Source organism: Ranitomeya imitator, chromosome 2 (genome assembly GCF_032444005.1).
Source record: "Ranitomeya imitator isolate aRanImi1 chromosome 2, aRanImi1.pri, whole genome shotgun sequence".
In the NCBI taxonomy this organism is placed as follows: domain Eukaryota; kingdom Metazoa; phylum Chordata; class Amphibia; order Anura; family Dendrobatidae; genus Ranitomeya; species Ranitomeya imitator.
Window position 1 is genome coordinate 185,165,482 of NC_091283.1, and position 14,696 is coordinate 185,180,177.

Sequence of the window (14,696 nt, forward strand, 5' to 3'; positions counted from 1 at the left end):
TACTTCCAGGACATGTGCGCATGCGCTGGCGCACTAATGCTTTTCGGCTTTGCCCGCAGTTGGGCAAAGCATACTGCGCGTTCGCAAGGCAAGATTGCTTTGCGCACGCGTGAACTACAGAGGAACCAGACTCACATTCAAGATAATATTGCGGTAAGCGGGAAAGGAAGGGGTGCATGAATAAAGAGAAAACACCGCCCATCGGACCGGACAGAGAGCCCGCCAAATTCAGGTGACAGAGTCCCTTTAAGGCGTGGCAGGTGAACTTATCCTCAGAAGTTCCTCACCAACTTGTCTTTCCAGGGTTCCCGTCAGTTTGGCTCCAAGTTGAACCAAATTAGTAAGAAGGTCACCGGAGGGACAAGCTCTCTTCTTCCTCAGCCTAACCCTTGTCATTCTCCTGGTGGTTTTTTTTACTCAGCGTGACTCGAAGGGATCTAACAGAGGAGTTCATCCTTGTCTTTCAGGATGAAATCTCTTCGTTCAGTAATTGCTTCCTGGGAACCACATTTGTTTTCCTTTGTCCTATGGAAGACTTTATCCAGGTCCTCTTTTCTTTAAGACTTTGAAGATTCCCGCTTTTGTTCTTTTACGAGTGGCAGGTCCATTTTCATTTTATAGCTTTCCCTTCGTCCTCTCAACAACTCCCAGAGTCTCGCAGAGTCTGTGGCAACAGTTTTGCACATTCTGTGGATCACCGGTTCAGTGCTCTTCCCTTATCTTGCCAAGGTTCTCCATAACTCTGTCCATCATTCTTGATCCCCTTCCTTTCATCCGGCTCGGACTCATCCTTCGTAGCGTTCTCATCAGGCTACCTGGCCAGGGCAACGTGTGTCTATCCAGCTAGTCCACCCCTCCCCCTCCGGCCTCTAGGTCAATGAATGCTTACTAAATCCAGTCAGCAATTTTTAGGTTTACCAGGTCAGAGCAGAGCTGCTTTTTCCAGGTGTAAGGCGCACTCTACCAGGGCAGTGGGCGCCTCCTGGCATTTCACATAGGACCTCCGCCCTGCACTTTTACAGAGCGATGATGGGTCCTCCACATGTTCGCAAAAGAAAAAAAAGTTTTCCTTATTGACTTGTATTAGTGCCGGATTGCGCCGCATGGCTCAGCGTTCCTTCCGCTTTTTTCCGGATCCGGAGAAAATTTTGATTCCGGCGTCTGGAAAAAATGTCGGTAGAAAGACCTTGCAGGCGACGGTGGTGAGTTTCTCCGATCTGATTAGAGTTTTTCTGCTGTTCCCGCCCCAGGGACTGCTTTGGGACGTCCCATTGTTTCCTGTGTCCCCCAATGATATGATAGAGAAAACAGGATTTTTGGTTGCTTACCGTTAAAGCTGATTGACGGAACCTTCATTGGGGGACACAGCACCATCTCAAGTTGAACTTTGTTTATTGAGTTATATTGTTAAAGTTGGAGTTCTCTCTTTCACATGTTGCTTCTCCTACTGCTTTCTCACTAACTGAATATCCTACTTCCTGTTGGTGGGGTGTACACTGCGGAGGAGGAGCTAACTTATTTGCATAGTGTCAGCCTCCTAGCGGCAGCAGCATACACCCATGGTTTCCTGTGTCCCCCAATGAAGGCTCCGAGAAACAGATTTTACGGTACGCAACCAAAAAAATCATTCTCTTAGCCTTTAATTGGGGGACACAGGACCATGGGTGTTATGCTGCTGTCCACTAGGAGGCGACACTATGCATAATCTGAAAAAGATTAACCATGGCTCCTCTGCAGTACACACCCCTGGACGGCGTCAGCCTTCTCCAGTTTTGTGCAAAAGCAGTAGGAGGAATGTAACATGAACAACAATCATGCCTATAAGAAGGCAGCTATGTACGAGCTCAAGAAAAACAATGAGAACTCAACAGTAACAACGGCCCGGAAAGGGCAACAGGGTGGAAGGTGTCCCCCAATTAGAGGCTAAGAGAAAGATTTTACGGTGAGCACACAAAAATCTCCTTTACTCTGTCACCTCATTGGGGGACACAGGACGTCCCAAAGCAGTCCCTGGGTGGGAAGCAATGGACCAATATTGTGCTGACAGGCCCCTAAACTTGGGGCACCGCCACCTGCAGAACCCGTCCACCCAGGCTCACGTCCGCTGAGGACTGGGTATGAACTCTGTAGTGTTTAGTAAACGTGTGTAGGTTAGTCCAAGTGGTCCCTTACACACTTGTTGTGCCGAAGCCTGGTGCCGAATGGCCCAGGAGGCCCCTACCGCCCGTGTAGAGTGTGCCGTAATACCGGCTGGAAAAAGAATTCTTAAGGCGGTAGGCCTCTTGTATGGTGGATTTGATCCAACTGGCAAGGATAGCTTTGGAAGCTGGCAGACCCTTGCGGCCGCCTTCCGGCAGAAGGAAAAGAGAATCAGACCTCTGGAAGGACGCAGTTCTAGATACATATATGCAATGCCCTGACAAGGTCAAGTGTATGCAGAGCCTTCTCCACTCTATGAACTAGACAAAGGGAAGGCAGAGAAATTTCCTCATTGAGGTGGAAGTTGGACAGAACCTTCGGAAGGAAGGATGGGACCGTACGGAGAACTACCTTGTGCTGGTGAAAAAAAACAGAAAGGGCCATCTGCAGGAGAGTGCTGTCAGATCAGACACCCTGCGTAGGGGATTGTCACCAGGAAAAAAATGCTGTCAGGACCAGGTGGAGGTCCCACGTTTCTAGTGGTCGTCTGTAAAGGGGGAACCGATCGGGAAAACCCCCTGAAGGAATGTCCTTACTTGCGGCTTGATAGCAATGCGCCTTTGAAAAAGTACTGAGAGGGCTGACACCTGGCTCTTAAGCGAGCCCAGGGACAGCCTGGCCTCCAGACCCGATTGGAGAAATCCAAGTACTTTGGGGAGGGAATAAGGGAATGGGGTCTGGCCGCGAGATTCGCACCAGGTAAAGATAACTTTCCAGGTACGGTAATAGATCTTGGCAGAGGCAGCTTCCGTACCCTGATCACGGTCCTAATGACGTCCGCCGAGAGCCCTGCCTGGGTTAGAACCCAGGTCTCAAGGGCCACGCCGTCAAATTGAGAGCCAGAATTCTGGTGGTAGAACGGGCCTTGTGATAGAAGATCCGGGCGGTCGGAGAGGCGCCAGGGGGCATCTGCTGAAAGTTGTACGTCGGCGTACCATGTACATCTGGGCCAGTCTGGTGCAATTAGGATGGTTGGAACTCCCTCTTGCTTGATCTTCCTCACCACTCTGGATATCAGGGAGAGAGGTGGAAAAATGTACAGAAGCTGGAATTGGGTCCAGTCCTGAACCAGAGCGTCTGGTCCGAGCGACCGCAGATCGTGTGTTCTCGCCATGAAGTTGGAGACCTTGGCATTGAAGTGGGATGCCATTAGGTCCACATCCAGGGTCCCCCAGCGATGGCAGATCTGGCGAAAAATTTCAGGATGGAGAGACCACTCTCCCGAGTTTATTCCTTGTCTGAGAAAGTCTGCTTCCCAGTTGTCCACACCCGGGATGTGGACCGCTGAGAGAACAGAGCCCGTGTCCTCCACCCAGTGGAGGAGGTGTGACACTTCTCGCATCGCCTGGGTACTGCGGGTCCCCCCTTGGTGATTCACATATGCCACAGCCGTGGCATTGTCCGACTGCATTCTGATGTGAGAGGCTGCCAGTAAGTGATGGAAGGCCCTCAATGCCAGGAGGATATCACGAATTTCCAGGATGTTGATGGGCATGGTCGCTTCCACTGGGGACCACTTGCCCTGTGGTGTAGGTGCACCGCACCCCAACCCGTCAGGCTCGCATCGGTGGTCAGAACCTTCCATTGACCTGTGAGAAAGGATTTCCCCTTTGCTAGCGAGGTTGGCTTGAGCCACCAGTGCAGGGACCTCCTGGTTGACGATGTTAGCTGGAATTCACTGTCGAGAGAAAAAGGATTCCTGTCCTTGGACTTGGAGAATGGCTAGTTGGAGAGGTCTGAGGTGAAACTGGGCAAATGGGACAGCTTTTATTGCTGCCCCCATCCTGCCGAGGACTCATGGCAAACCGGAGATCGAGGTTTGCGGAGGAGGGTGCGAAACCCAAGGGGGAGAGCCAGTTCCTTGTCCTTGGGAAAGAGCACTAGACCCCTGGAGGTGTTGAATAGCATTCCCAGGAAGGTCAGAGACTGATTCGGGGTTGGTGATGACCTTTGTAGGTTGACTAACCAGCCCATCTGACTCAGTGTCGGTTGTGATTGAGACGCTGAGCTCACAGTCCTTGAAGGTGGGAGCCTTGATGAGTAGATCGTCCAAGTATGGAATGACTAGTATGCCTCTGGAGTGCAGGACGTCCATGGTGGCTGCCATGACCTTGGTAAACATTCTGGGAGCCGTGGTGAGTTCGAACGGGAAAGCCACGAACTGGTAGTGATCATTGTCGATTGCGAACCTCAGAAAACTCTGATGAGCAGGTGCAATCGGTATATGCAGGTATGCGTCTGGTATGTCTATGAAGGCGAGATATTCTCCCTTCTCCATGGACGCAATGATGGACCGAAGGGACTCCATGCGGAAGTGATGAACCCATACATATTTGTTGAGTTGTTTTAGGTCCAGTATGGGCCACACGCTGCCTCCTTTCTTGGGGACTATGAATAGATTGGAGTAGAACCCTCGGAAGCGCCCGGCTGCGGGAACCGGTACTATGACTCCTGCTTGAATAAGCGAGGAATCCGCTTGGTGGAAGGCACGAGCCTTGGCTGGCGGTTTTGGGGGAACAGAGGAAGAATCTGTCCGGTGGGTTGGAGGTGACCTCTATCTTGTATCCGGAAGACACTAGTTCCCTGAGCCACCGGTCTTCTTTAAAAGGCATCCAGACTTGCTGAAAGAGCAAAGTCGGCCGCCTACGGGTGGGATGTCTTCCGGAGTCCATGAGTCATGAGGAGGAGAACGTCTGAGGTTTTCCTCCTTAGGGCTTTGACTGGCCTGCTTTTGACTGCCAGGTCTTGTCCGACCTTTGCATCGACCATGAGTTGTCCCTGCGTGGGGAACGGTTACGATTTTGTGCTGGATGCGAGATGGACCAGCCCGAAGAATTCCGAAAGGATCGGAATCGGGTTTGGTTATGCTTCTTGTAAGTGCGTTTAGGTTTCAGTTGAGGGAGAGAGGTACTCTTACCCCCGGTGGCGTTGGATATCATGTGTCCAACTTTTCACTGAAAAGTCGCCCACTGAGATACGGGAGGTGTGTGAAGGACTTTGAGGCTGCGTCCGCTTTCCATTCTGCAGCCAGAGGATATGCCGAATCGTGATGGCGTTTGATGCTATCCCCGCTACGCCCCTTGCTGAATCCAGAGCTCCATGAAGCATGTAATCTGCTACAACTGCTATTTGAAATCACTTGGTCCGACAGCTCTGGTCCAACAGCACAGGAGCAGATGCTTGGAGGCCAGCTTGTAATTTTTTATTTTTTTTTGGCCCAAGCCAGGATGGCCTTGGCACCCTAAACTGAAGCGAACGCGGGAGCCAGGGAGGCCCTGCCGCCTCGAAAATTGAACGAGCCATGCGTTCTTCCTGCCGGTCTGCTGCGTCCCTGAGGGTCAAGCTATCTGGCAGTGAAAAGAGGGTCTGTGTTGCTAGTCTAGAGCCTGGGGGGTCCACTTCTGGTGGATCTGTCCATTCCTTGGTGTCCTTCTGTGGGAAAGGGTACCTTGCCTCCAGATATTTGCGATTAGCGATTTTTTTTTTTTTTTTTTTACTCAGGCTGCTAGAGCTGCTTTTTAAGGATCGCCTTAAACTCTGGGTTGTTAGAGAAAACCTTAGGCGGCTTCAGAGCTCCTTCAAAGGAAATCTTGTGCTCTGGGGCCTCTGGTGGCGGATCAGAAGCGTCCTGCACCCGATGGATGGAAGAGATTATGTCCTCAACTAGCGCTGTATTGCTAGGGGGGGATTGGGATCAGGGACCTCTCCATTTCCCTGTCTGAGTCGGAGTCACAGAAGCCTTCCGAATCCTGTGTATCACTGAGGCATCCCCTGCTGGGTGAGCTGGGGAGGAGGCCTTCTCTGGTCGGGGATTGCGGAGATCTGCATTGTCTGCCCCTGGAAGGGGACAGTCTACAGGTCCTTCTCAAAAAATTAGCATATAGTGTTAAATTTCATTATTTACCATAATGTAATGATTACAATTAAACTTTCATATATTATAGATTCATTATCCACCAACTGAAATTTGTCAGGTCTTTTATTGTTTTAATACTGATGATTTTGGCATACAACTCCTGATAACCCAAAAAACCTGTCTCAAAAAATTAGCATATCAAGAAAAGGTTCTCTAAACGACCTATTACCCTAATCTTCTGAATCAACTAATTAACTCTAAACACATGCAAAAGATACCTGAGGCTTTTATAAACTCCCTGCCTGGTTCATTACTCAAAACCCCCATCATGGGTAAGGGTACCGTCATACTATACGATTTACCTACGATCACGACCAGCGATATGACCTGGCCGTGATCGTAGGTAAATCGTAGTGTGGTCGCTGGGGAGCTGTCACACAGACAGCTCTCCAGCGACCAACTATGCCGAGGTCCCTGGGTAACCAGGGTAAACATCGGGTAACTAAGCGCAGGACCGCGCTTAGTTACCCGATGTTTACCCTGGTTACAAGCGTTAAACTAAAAAAAAACAAACAGCACATACTTACATTCTGGTGTCCGTCAGGTCCCTTCCCGCATTCACTGACTGCCGGCCGTAAAGTGAAAGTGAAAGCACAGCCGCTGTGCTCTGCTTTCACTTTACGGCCGGCAGTCACAGTGCGGGAAGCAGAGACGGCAAGGGACCTGACGGACACCAGAATGTAAGTATGTGCTGTTTGTTTTTTTTTAGTTTAACGCTTGTAACCAGGGTAAACATCGGGTAACTAAGCGCGGTCCTGCGCTTAGTTACCCGATGTTTACCCTGGTTACAAGCGAACGCATCGCTGGATCGCATCGCTAGATCGCTAGATCGGTGTCACACACACCGATCTAGCGATGACAGCGGGAGATCCAGCGATGAAAAAGTTCTAAACGATCTGCTACGACGTACGATTCTCAGCAGGATCCCTGATCGCTGCTGCGTGTCAGACACAGCGATATCGTAACGATATCGCTGGAACGTCACGAATCGTACCGTCGTAGCGATCGAAATGTTATAGTGTGACGGTACCCTAAGACTAGCGACCTGACAGATGTCAAGAAGGCCATCATTGACACCCTCAAGCAAGAGGGTAAGACCCAGAAAGAAATTTCTCAACAAATAGGCTGTTCCCAGAGTGCTGTATCAAGGCACCTCAATGGTAAGTCTGTTGGAAGGAAACAATGTGGCAGAAAACGCTGTACAACGAGAAGAGGAGACCGGACCCTGAGGAAGATTGTGGAGAAGGACCGATTCCAGACCTTGGGGAACCTGAGGAAGCAGTGGACTGAGTCTGGTGTGGAAACATCCAGAGCCACCGTGCACAGGCGTGTGCAGGAAATGGGCTACAGGTGCCGCATTCCCCAGGTAAAGCCACTTTTGAACCATAAACAGCGGCAGAGGCGCCTGACCTGGGCTACAGAGAAGCAGCACTGGACTGTTGCTAAGTGGTCCCAAGTACTTTTTTCTGATGAAAGCAAATTTTGCATGTCATTCGGAAATCAAGGTGCCAGAGTCTGGAGGAAGACTGGGGAGAAGGAAATGCCAAAATGCCTGAAGTCCAGTGTCAAGTACCCACAGTCAGTGATGGTGTGGGGTGCCATGTCAGCTGCTGGTGTTGGTCCACTGTGTTTCATCAAGGGCAGGGTCAATGCAGCTAGCTATCAGGAGATTTTGGAGCACTTCATGCTTCCATCGGCTGAAATGCTTTATGGAGATGAAGATTTCATTTTTCAGCACGACCTGGCACCTGCTCACAGTGCCAAAACCACTGGTAAATGGTTTACTGACCATGGTATTACTGTGCTCAATTGGCCTGCCAACTCTCCTGACCTGAACCCCATAGAGAATCTGTGGGATATTGTGAAGAGAAAGTTGAGAGACGCAAGACCCAACACTCTGGATGAGCTTAAGGCCGCTATTGAAGCATCCTGGGCCTCCATAACATCTCAGCAGTGTCACAGGCTGATTGCCTCCATGCCACGCCGCATTGAAGCAGTCATTTCTGCCAAAGGATTCCCGACCAAGTATTGAGTGCATAACTGAACATTATTATTTGTTGGTTTTTTTGTTTGTTATTAAAAAACACTTTTATTTGATTGGATGGGTGAAATATGCTAATTTTTTGAGACAGGTTTTTTGGGTTATCAGGAGTTGTATGCCAAAATCATCAGTATTAAAACAATAAAAGACCTGACAAATTTCAGTTGGTGGATAATGAATCTATAATATATGAAAGTTTAATTGTAATCATTACATTATGGTAAATAATGAAATTTAACACTATATGCTAATTTTTTGAGAAGGACCTGTATATGACCTGGAACTATGGTGTCACTCCTTAGAAGGGGGATGACTGTGTGCTATTGGATGATGCAGATGGACTTGACCTCAGGGTCCGCTTGCTTCCTGACCTAGACGTGGATGTGCCAGGGTCGTCCTGTTCCTGAGTCAAGCTCTCCCTTTGCTGGGTAACGGTCATAGCCGAGGCATGACTCTGCAGAGCCTGAAGCAATTTGGAGGTTTTGGTTATCTATAGACTGCGTCATAGATTGCGATCTCTGAGTGACCCAATCCGGCATGGCATTAGACACCGAAGCATTGGTAGGGGCTTCTTGGGGCTCTGACGCAGTAGTCTGGATGCAGTCCTTGCAGTGCAGGTACGTGCTGCCACTGGGGAGAGCGGTCCTGCAGGCTGTGCAGAATGCATAATAGCAGTCCTGCCCGGTTCTCTTGGACCTTGAGCCCGGCATAGTGCACAGAGTGCAGAAGAGCTGCTATGCAGAGGAACCTATAGGGTAGCCTTATAGGGAATATGGATTCACAGCCGAGTAAAAAAACCCAGCTGTGATCTTACCCCACCAGTTTGCTCCTAGGTCCAGCGCCGAAGATCCACAGTCCTGTGCCCCCCGGAGACTGGCTGGCCTGGTCCTGCTGACCGGGAAATGGCAGCAGAAATGGCCACCGAGAAGAAGAGGAAGGGGGAGTAGGGGGCGGAGAGCTGAAAAAGGTGGCAGAGCTGTGTAAAAACGCGCCCTGTCTCGATCCGCCCCCTCTATGACACTGTAGAGTCATATTTGTCATCCGGGGGGGGTGGGCCGGAGAGGAGGCGGCGGCGGCTTCAGCTAGGCCAAAGCCGCGGCCTAAATTAGATGCCTGATGCCCAGAAAGGCTCCAGGCCGGCGTGGAAGTCCGGGGAGGGGGTCGGATCTGAACCGGACCCCCCCGGATTTAAAGGCAGGATAGCGGTGGGGCTATCAGTGGAAGGGGGGCCCTGTGAGGGGTCCCCCTGAGGCACTATAGAGCTGGTGCTGCTGCAGAGACAGGGGAGCAGGGAGCCCTGTGTCTCAATTGTGCCATGCCTGCCTGCACTCCCCCGGCCCCGACAGGAGCCCGCAGCTGGGCTGGGGTCCCTGGATGCAGGCGCAGTGTGCTGGCCCATTGTTGGGAGCTGCAGAGTGCTGCTTGTACAGGCTCTACCTGAGAGGCGTCTCAACATAATGCCCCCAAAGGGGGATTAGGGAGGGTGCTGCTGTCACCTTCAGGGGCTTTATCCTCGCCTCGACCTCAACCCAGAAACCAAAAGGAATTGGGGAAGGAGGGGGGGGGGGTCTCGACTTCGAACCAGTACCCGAGGGACTGGGGAAGGAGAGACATGGGGAATAGCCATCTCAACTTCAACCGGGCACCCCTATAACAGGGGGCCGAGGTAGGAGCCCTGCCGGGAGTCTCGCAGGAGACCCACTTTTCTTCATCCGTAATCCAGTCTGAAAAACGGAGGAAAGAAAAAGGTGTGCCTCCTATGCGACACTAAGCAAAAACTGGAGAAGGCTGACGCCGTCCAGGGGTGTATACTGCAGGAGGAGGAACCATGGTTAATCTTTTTCAGATTATGCAGTGTCGCCTCCTAGTAGATAGCAGCATAACACCCATAGTCCTGTGTCCCCCAATGAGGCGACAGTAATCCTGTTTTTCTGGATTTTATTTTTGATGTTCTATCTCAATGTTAAAATTAACCTACACTTAAAATAGACCGTTCATGTCTTTGTCAGTGGGAAAACTTACAAAATCAGCAAGGGATCAAATACTTATTTCTCCATCGCTTCATTGGGGGGGGGACACAGGAAGCCATGGGTGTATGCTGCTGCCCCTAGGAGGCTGGTAGCAGCATACACCCATGGTTTCCTGTGTTCCCCTATGAAGGCTCCGAGAAACAGATTTTATGGCGAGTAGCCAAAAACTGCTGTTATCCCCCACTATAGGAGCATAGGGAAAACCAGACAGCTTCCAATCAATGCTTACAAGATTCTATAACATTGTGCTCCTTGTCCAAGATTGGTCACTGCAGATCGACTAGGCAACGAGAGGTGAAAGGAAAAACTGAAACGTTCAATAAAATGTGGTCTCCATGGATTGCTATGGGATAGTAATGTGAAGTGTGGCTTATACGATTGGTTGAGGGATTAGACACTCAATTGTTTTAATGATGGTAGTAATTAACAAGACGAGCTGCTTTGTGGGGTGGGGGAGGGGGGCTTTGGGATCGAAGGGGGCTGTTTGAAGGGAGAGGGGGGAAAAATACTCTGTATTGAAAATGCAAATGAAACATGTTAATTGTACTGTTATTCTTAATAAAAATTTATTTGAACAAAAAAAAAGGCAACGAGAGGTGTATTACTTAGGAAAAAAATTAATTCTTTGAATGCTTTTAACCCTAAAAAAGGACACAGAGGGGCAAATCTATCATGTAGATGCCCCACTGCTGCCGACACATGATTTGAACACTACCCTATGTCTTTAATCTTTGTGATCACTGGTTCCTGAAGACATGACCACGTAAAATTCTAGCTGACCTGAATCTCATCCACGTCGGCGCTCCAGGCTCGAGCCTTGCAGAGGGCTTCTTTTAGGCTTAGTGTATTAGGAAGTTGCACTGGAATGTTCTCCGCTTCCTTAATGATTGCCTCAAGGGTAGCAGGAGGATGCTTCTGCCTAGGAATATTAAACATGAGGATGCTTTGTATTAATACAAGTGCCACGGGCAGAGTGTAGAGAATAATATTTTGTAACCGGTGAATAGAAATTAAAGATCACCTTGCTTCTAAACACATCTTGGCCTTCTCTTCCCAGCGGAGAGCAATGGAGATGAGTTCCTGAAGCTCACTACGGGCTTTCTCCACTGCCGGGCTCTCAGCCACTTTGCCAGCTTCTTGCAACAACGAACGCATCTCTTGGAGAGTGCCCGAACGTCCTTCAACTAGTGCTGCCTGTACCCGGGATAGCCACTGTCCTTGGCGTAAATGCCTCCCCAGCTGCTCGGCTTCGGGTAACTGCACTCCAAAAGCATCACAGCGCTCAAGTAATTCTTTCATCTGGGCTGCGCTGCCTGGGAGAGACTGTAAGCAATTTTTTGCCTCTTTTTGTAAGGAGTTAGCCCGTTCCAAAAGTTCCTGAGTAACAAAATCAAAGACACAAACTTAATGTGCGTGACCTTCTCTGACAATGTCTTGAGCTGGGCAAGAGGATAACTTCACAATCACCTGTAGTGGCGACAACTGATCCAGTGCACACGGAAGAGCTTGGATACGTTGTACGAGCTTATGCAAACTGTCCAGGGACATTACTGTGGATTTGCTCCTAAAAAAAAAAAAAAAAAAAAAAAATTTAGACAGGCAGGCAGGTATCCTGATCCAAATTTTACAATTATCACCTATTCAGTGGATATTATGTGGACGGCAATACCCCTAAATATAATCTAGTCACAAAAACAAACCTTGAAGACTGGGTATCACTGAGAACTTTCTGGGCCTCAGTAACACAAGATTCCACCTCTTTGATGGTGCCTTTCAGTTCTTGCAGCAGGTCATTTTCAGCAAACCTCTTGTCTGAAGCCTCTTTTGCAAGGACCTGCAGTTGCTCCAGCTCTGCAAAAAAAAAAAAAAAAAAAAAATTTAAAAGTTGAACAAGTAAATCTGTGCCAACTTAGTCACGATGAAAATTGTGGCAAGAAATAGGAGTCAGACGTAGGAGTGGTTCAGAGCTCACCTATCTTAGTCCCGTTCTGAAGCTCCAAGGCCCGACGCACTTTGTTTGCCCAGGTGTCAAAGGACTCGCCCCGAATTTTTAACTTGGATAACATTGCTGGTAGCTCATCAAGAGTGTAGCGGTACCTAAAATATATCGGTCAATACTAGAGATGAGAGCACTGATTCATAGGGCTCTGGTACAACAGCCACATCAGTAGTCCATAGCTGCCAGATGGAAGCCATGCGATCTGTCTCCTACTTGCCGGCATGCCTGGCGTCTCTTCTGATTACTAGGCCATGTGCAACATCATGCCCCAATAATGACAATGCTTCAGGCATATAATATATATATCTCCAGGGATGCTGGCAGATTGGAAGCCGTGCAAACTGCCTCCTATTCAGAAGCGGCAAAATACGGACGTCTGTAGACCTGGGTCTTATGAATTTGTCTCCATAGTTCCAGCCTTACCTGAGATACTGACGAGCTGGCGGGCACTGGCACAGGTCTTCAATGTGATACAGGCACACAAGGCCTTGAGGGCAGTTATAGCATGCCAATGCAGATAGAAAGCAGGTCGTCTTGCACTTCTGACATTGCCGTTCATCGTCAGGGAGCAACTCAAATGCTTCCCGCTCTGCCTCTGTAATCCCTCGCTCCATCAGGGACTTGCGGAGCCTCCGTTCTTCTTGCACCAGAATAAGCATCTCCTTGTGCACTGCAGCAGCCAACGTCAGGTCCAATCTTTCAGGACATGCAGCCATCTTGCAAATTAACTCCTCGTGTGAGAAGACGCAGTATCGACGAAGCCTCCGATAATGCTCGATACATTTTCGGCCAGCAGTGAGCTAGAAGTTTGACAGACAGGTCAGTAAGATAGACTTGGATATACCTAGGCTGACTAATTGGCAATCTGTGGCTGGCACCTGCCATCTGCTGCCTTTTACTGTAGCCATGCCCTAACTGTACATGGCTTTAGCCTGAAAACATTTTAATGATCCACTCACCCAGTCAGCTGTGCAGAAGTTGACTGCCTCAGCGAAGTTGTAACCCTGGTTGAAGCCGCTGTGATAAGCTCTAGGAAAGGTAATTACGAACTCTCCAGCACATTGGTTTGTCCGCACGACCTAAGGGAGGACGACAATTTAAAGGGAACCTGTCACCTGAATTTGGCGGGACCGGTTTTCGGTCATATGGGCGGAGTTTTCAGGTGTTTAATTCACCCTGTCCTTACCCGCTGGCTGCAATATTGGATTGAAGTTCATTCCCTGTCCTCCGTAGTACACGCCTGCGCAAGGCAAGATTGTCTTGCGCAGGCATGTACTACGGAGGACATAGAATGAACTTCAATCCAATATTGCGGCCAGCATGCAGCCAGCGGGTAAGGAAAGGGTGAATTAAACACCTGAAAACTCCGCCCATATGACCGAAAACCGATCCCGCCAAATTCAGGTGGCATGTTCCCTTTAACATGATGAGTGAGTGCAGAATAAAAGGTGACTAGAAAATGTCATTCCAAAAGAATAAAAAAAGAAGAAAAAAAAAAAAAACACTAACCGGGACCCCATGTGCCATCAAGGTGTTGGGGTTCATTAATGTGACCAACTGATGGAGGAGATCTGGCTGACTTTCAAAGAGTTCTGGAGTCAATTTCTTCATAACTTCTTCAAGCTGTTCAGCAGCAGAAGACGGCACACCATACCAGGTCTTGGGCTCTCCCCTGGAAAAGAAAGTCAGCGGCTTAATCCAACTCCCAAAGTGAAAAAAAAAACAAAAAAAAAAACTATAGGGAAAGATTAAGGGCAGCAAAAAACATTGGGATTAATAGGTCAGATCTAAGATCTCTTCATCCACAATCATGTTCTACAGTTTGGATAGACTATTGTTACCCCTTAATGCTACCATCTACTGTTTAGGTCGGATCATGCACAACAGTTGTACTTTGATCCCCCATACCCCTCATAACTAATACTCTGCCAACCCTTGGATGAAATTAATCAACGTGTTATAATCAACTGTGCTAGGTTTCCGACCTGGCTCCCTTTTTTAGTACAAAAGAGGGGAGAAGCCAGTGCTGCCTATGGTTAAAACGCAATACATAAAGAGCAAATGCACATATTAATTTCTACCTGTATTTTCAAAATGAGATATTTAGAAAAAAATTGATCAATTCTTTGAGCTACCCTGCCACGTCACGGCATTCTCATAATGGGGCAGTCCTACACAACGTTTTTTATATTCGCTGTGCCATAAAGGCCTCCTAAACGAATTAAAAACAAGACCACATTAAATGCAAGCTATACCTAGAGCATTACTGAATCACTCCCATGGCGCCAGAGGGGCAAGTGAGGATAAAGGTTGACCAGGTCCAGGCATAGACATTTCAGGTCCAACCTCCACACTGCCCAGCCAGCACCACAGATAAAGGGTGAGACAGGCTGAGACACAGGTGCATAATTAAACAAAGCCTGGATGTCTATGCCTAGACCTGGTCAACCTTTATCCTCGCTTGCCCCTCTGGCACCATGGGAGTGATTCAGTAATGCTCCAGGTACAGCT

At 49.0% G+C, this 14,696-nt stretch overlaps 1 protein-coding gene across 9 annotated transcripts in view; it reads right to left on the minus strand.

The window, feature by feature from the left end:
* Positions 1-14,696, minus strand: part of KDM5C (lysine demethylase 5C) — a 56,260-nt gene that overhangs the window by 15,058 nt on the left and 26,506 nt on the right. For all 9 annotated transcript variants that reach the window (XM_069748260.1, XM_069748257.1, XM_069748262.1 and 6 more), the window contains 8 exons: positions 13,695-13,857; positions 13,145-13,264; positions 12,609-12,985; positions 12,159-12,283; positions 11,887-12,037; positions 11,654-11,750; positions 11,208-11,563; positions 10,967-11,105 (listed from right to left, as the gene is read on the minus strand). In XM_069748260.1, coding sequence (XP_069604361.1) covers positions 10,967-11,105; positions 11,208-11,563; positions 11,654-11,750; positions 11,887-12,037; positions 12,159-12,283; positions 12,609-12,985; positions 13,145-13,264; positions 13,695-13,857 — 1,528 coding nt within the window. The remainder of the gene's footprint in view (positions 1-10,966; positions 11,106-11,207; positions 11,564-11,653; positions 11,751-11,886; positions 12,038-12,158; positions 12,284-12,608; positions 12,986-13,144; positions 13,265-13,694; positions 13,858-14,696) is intronic.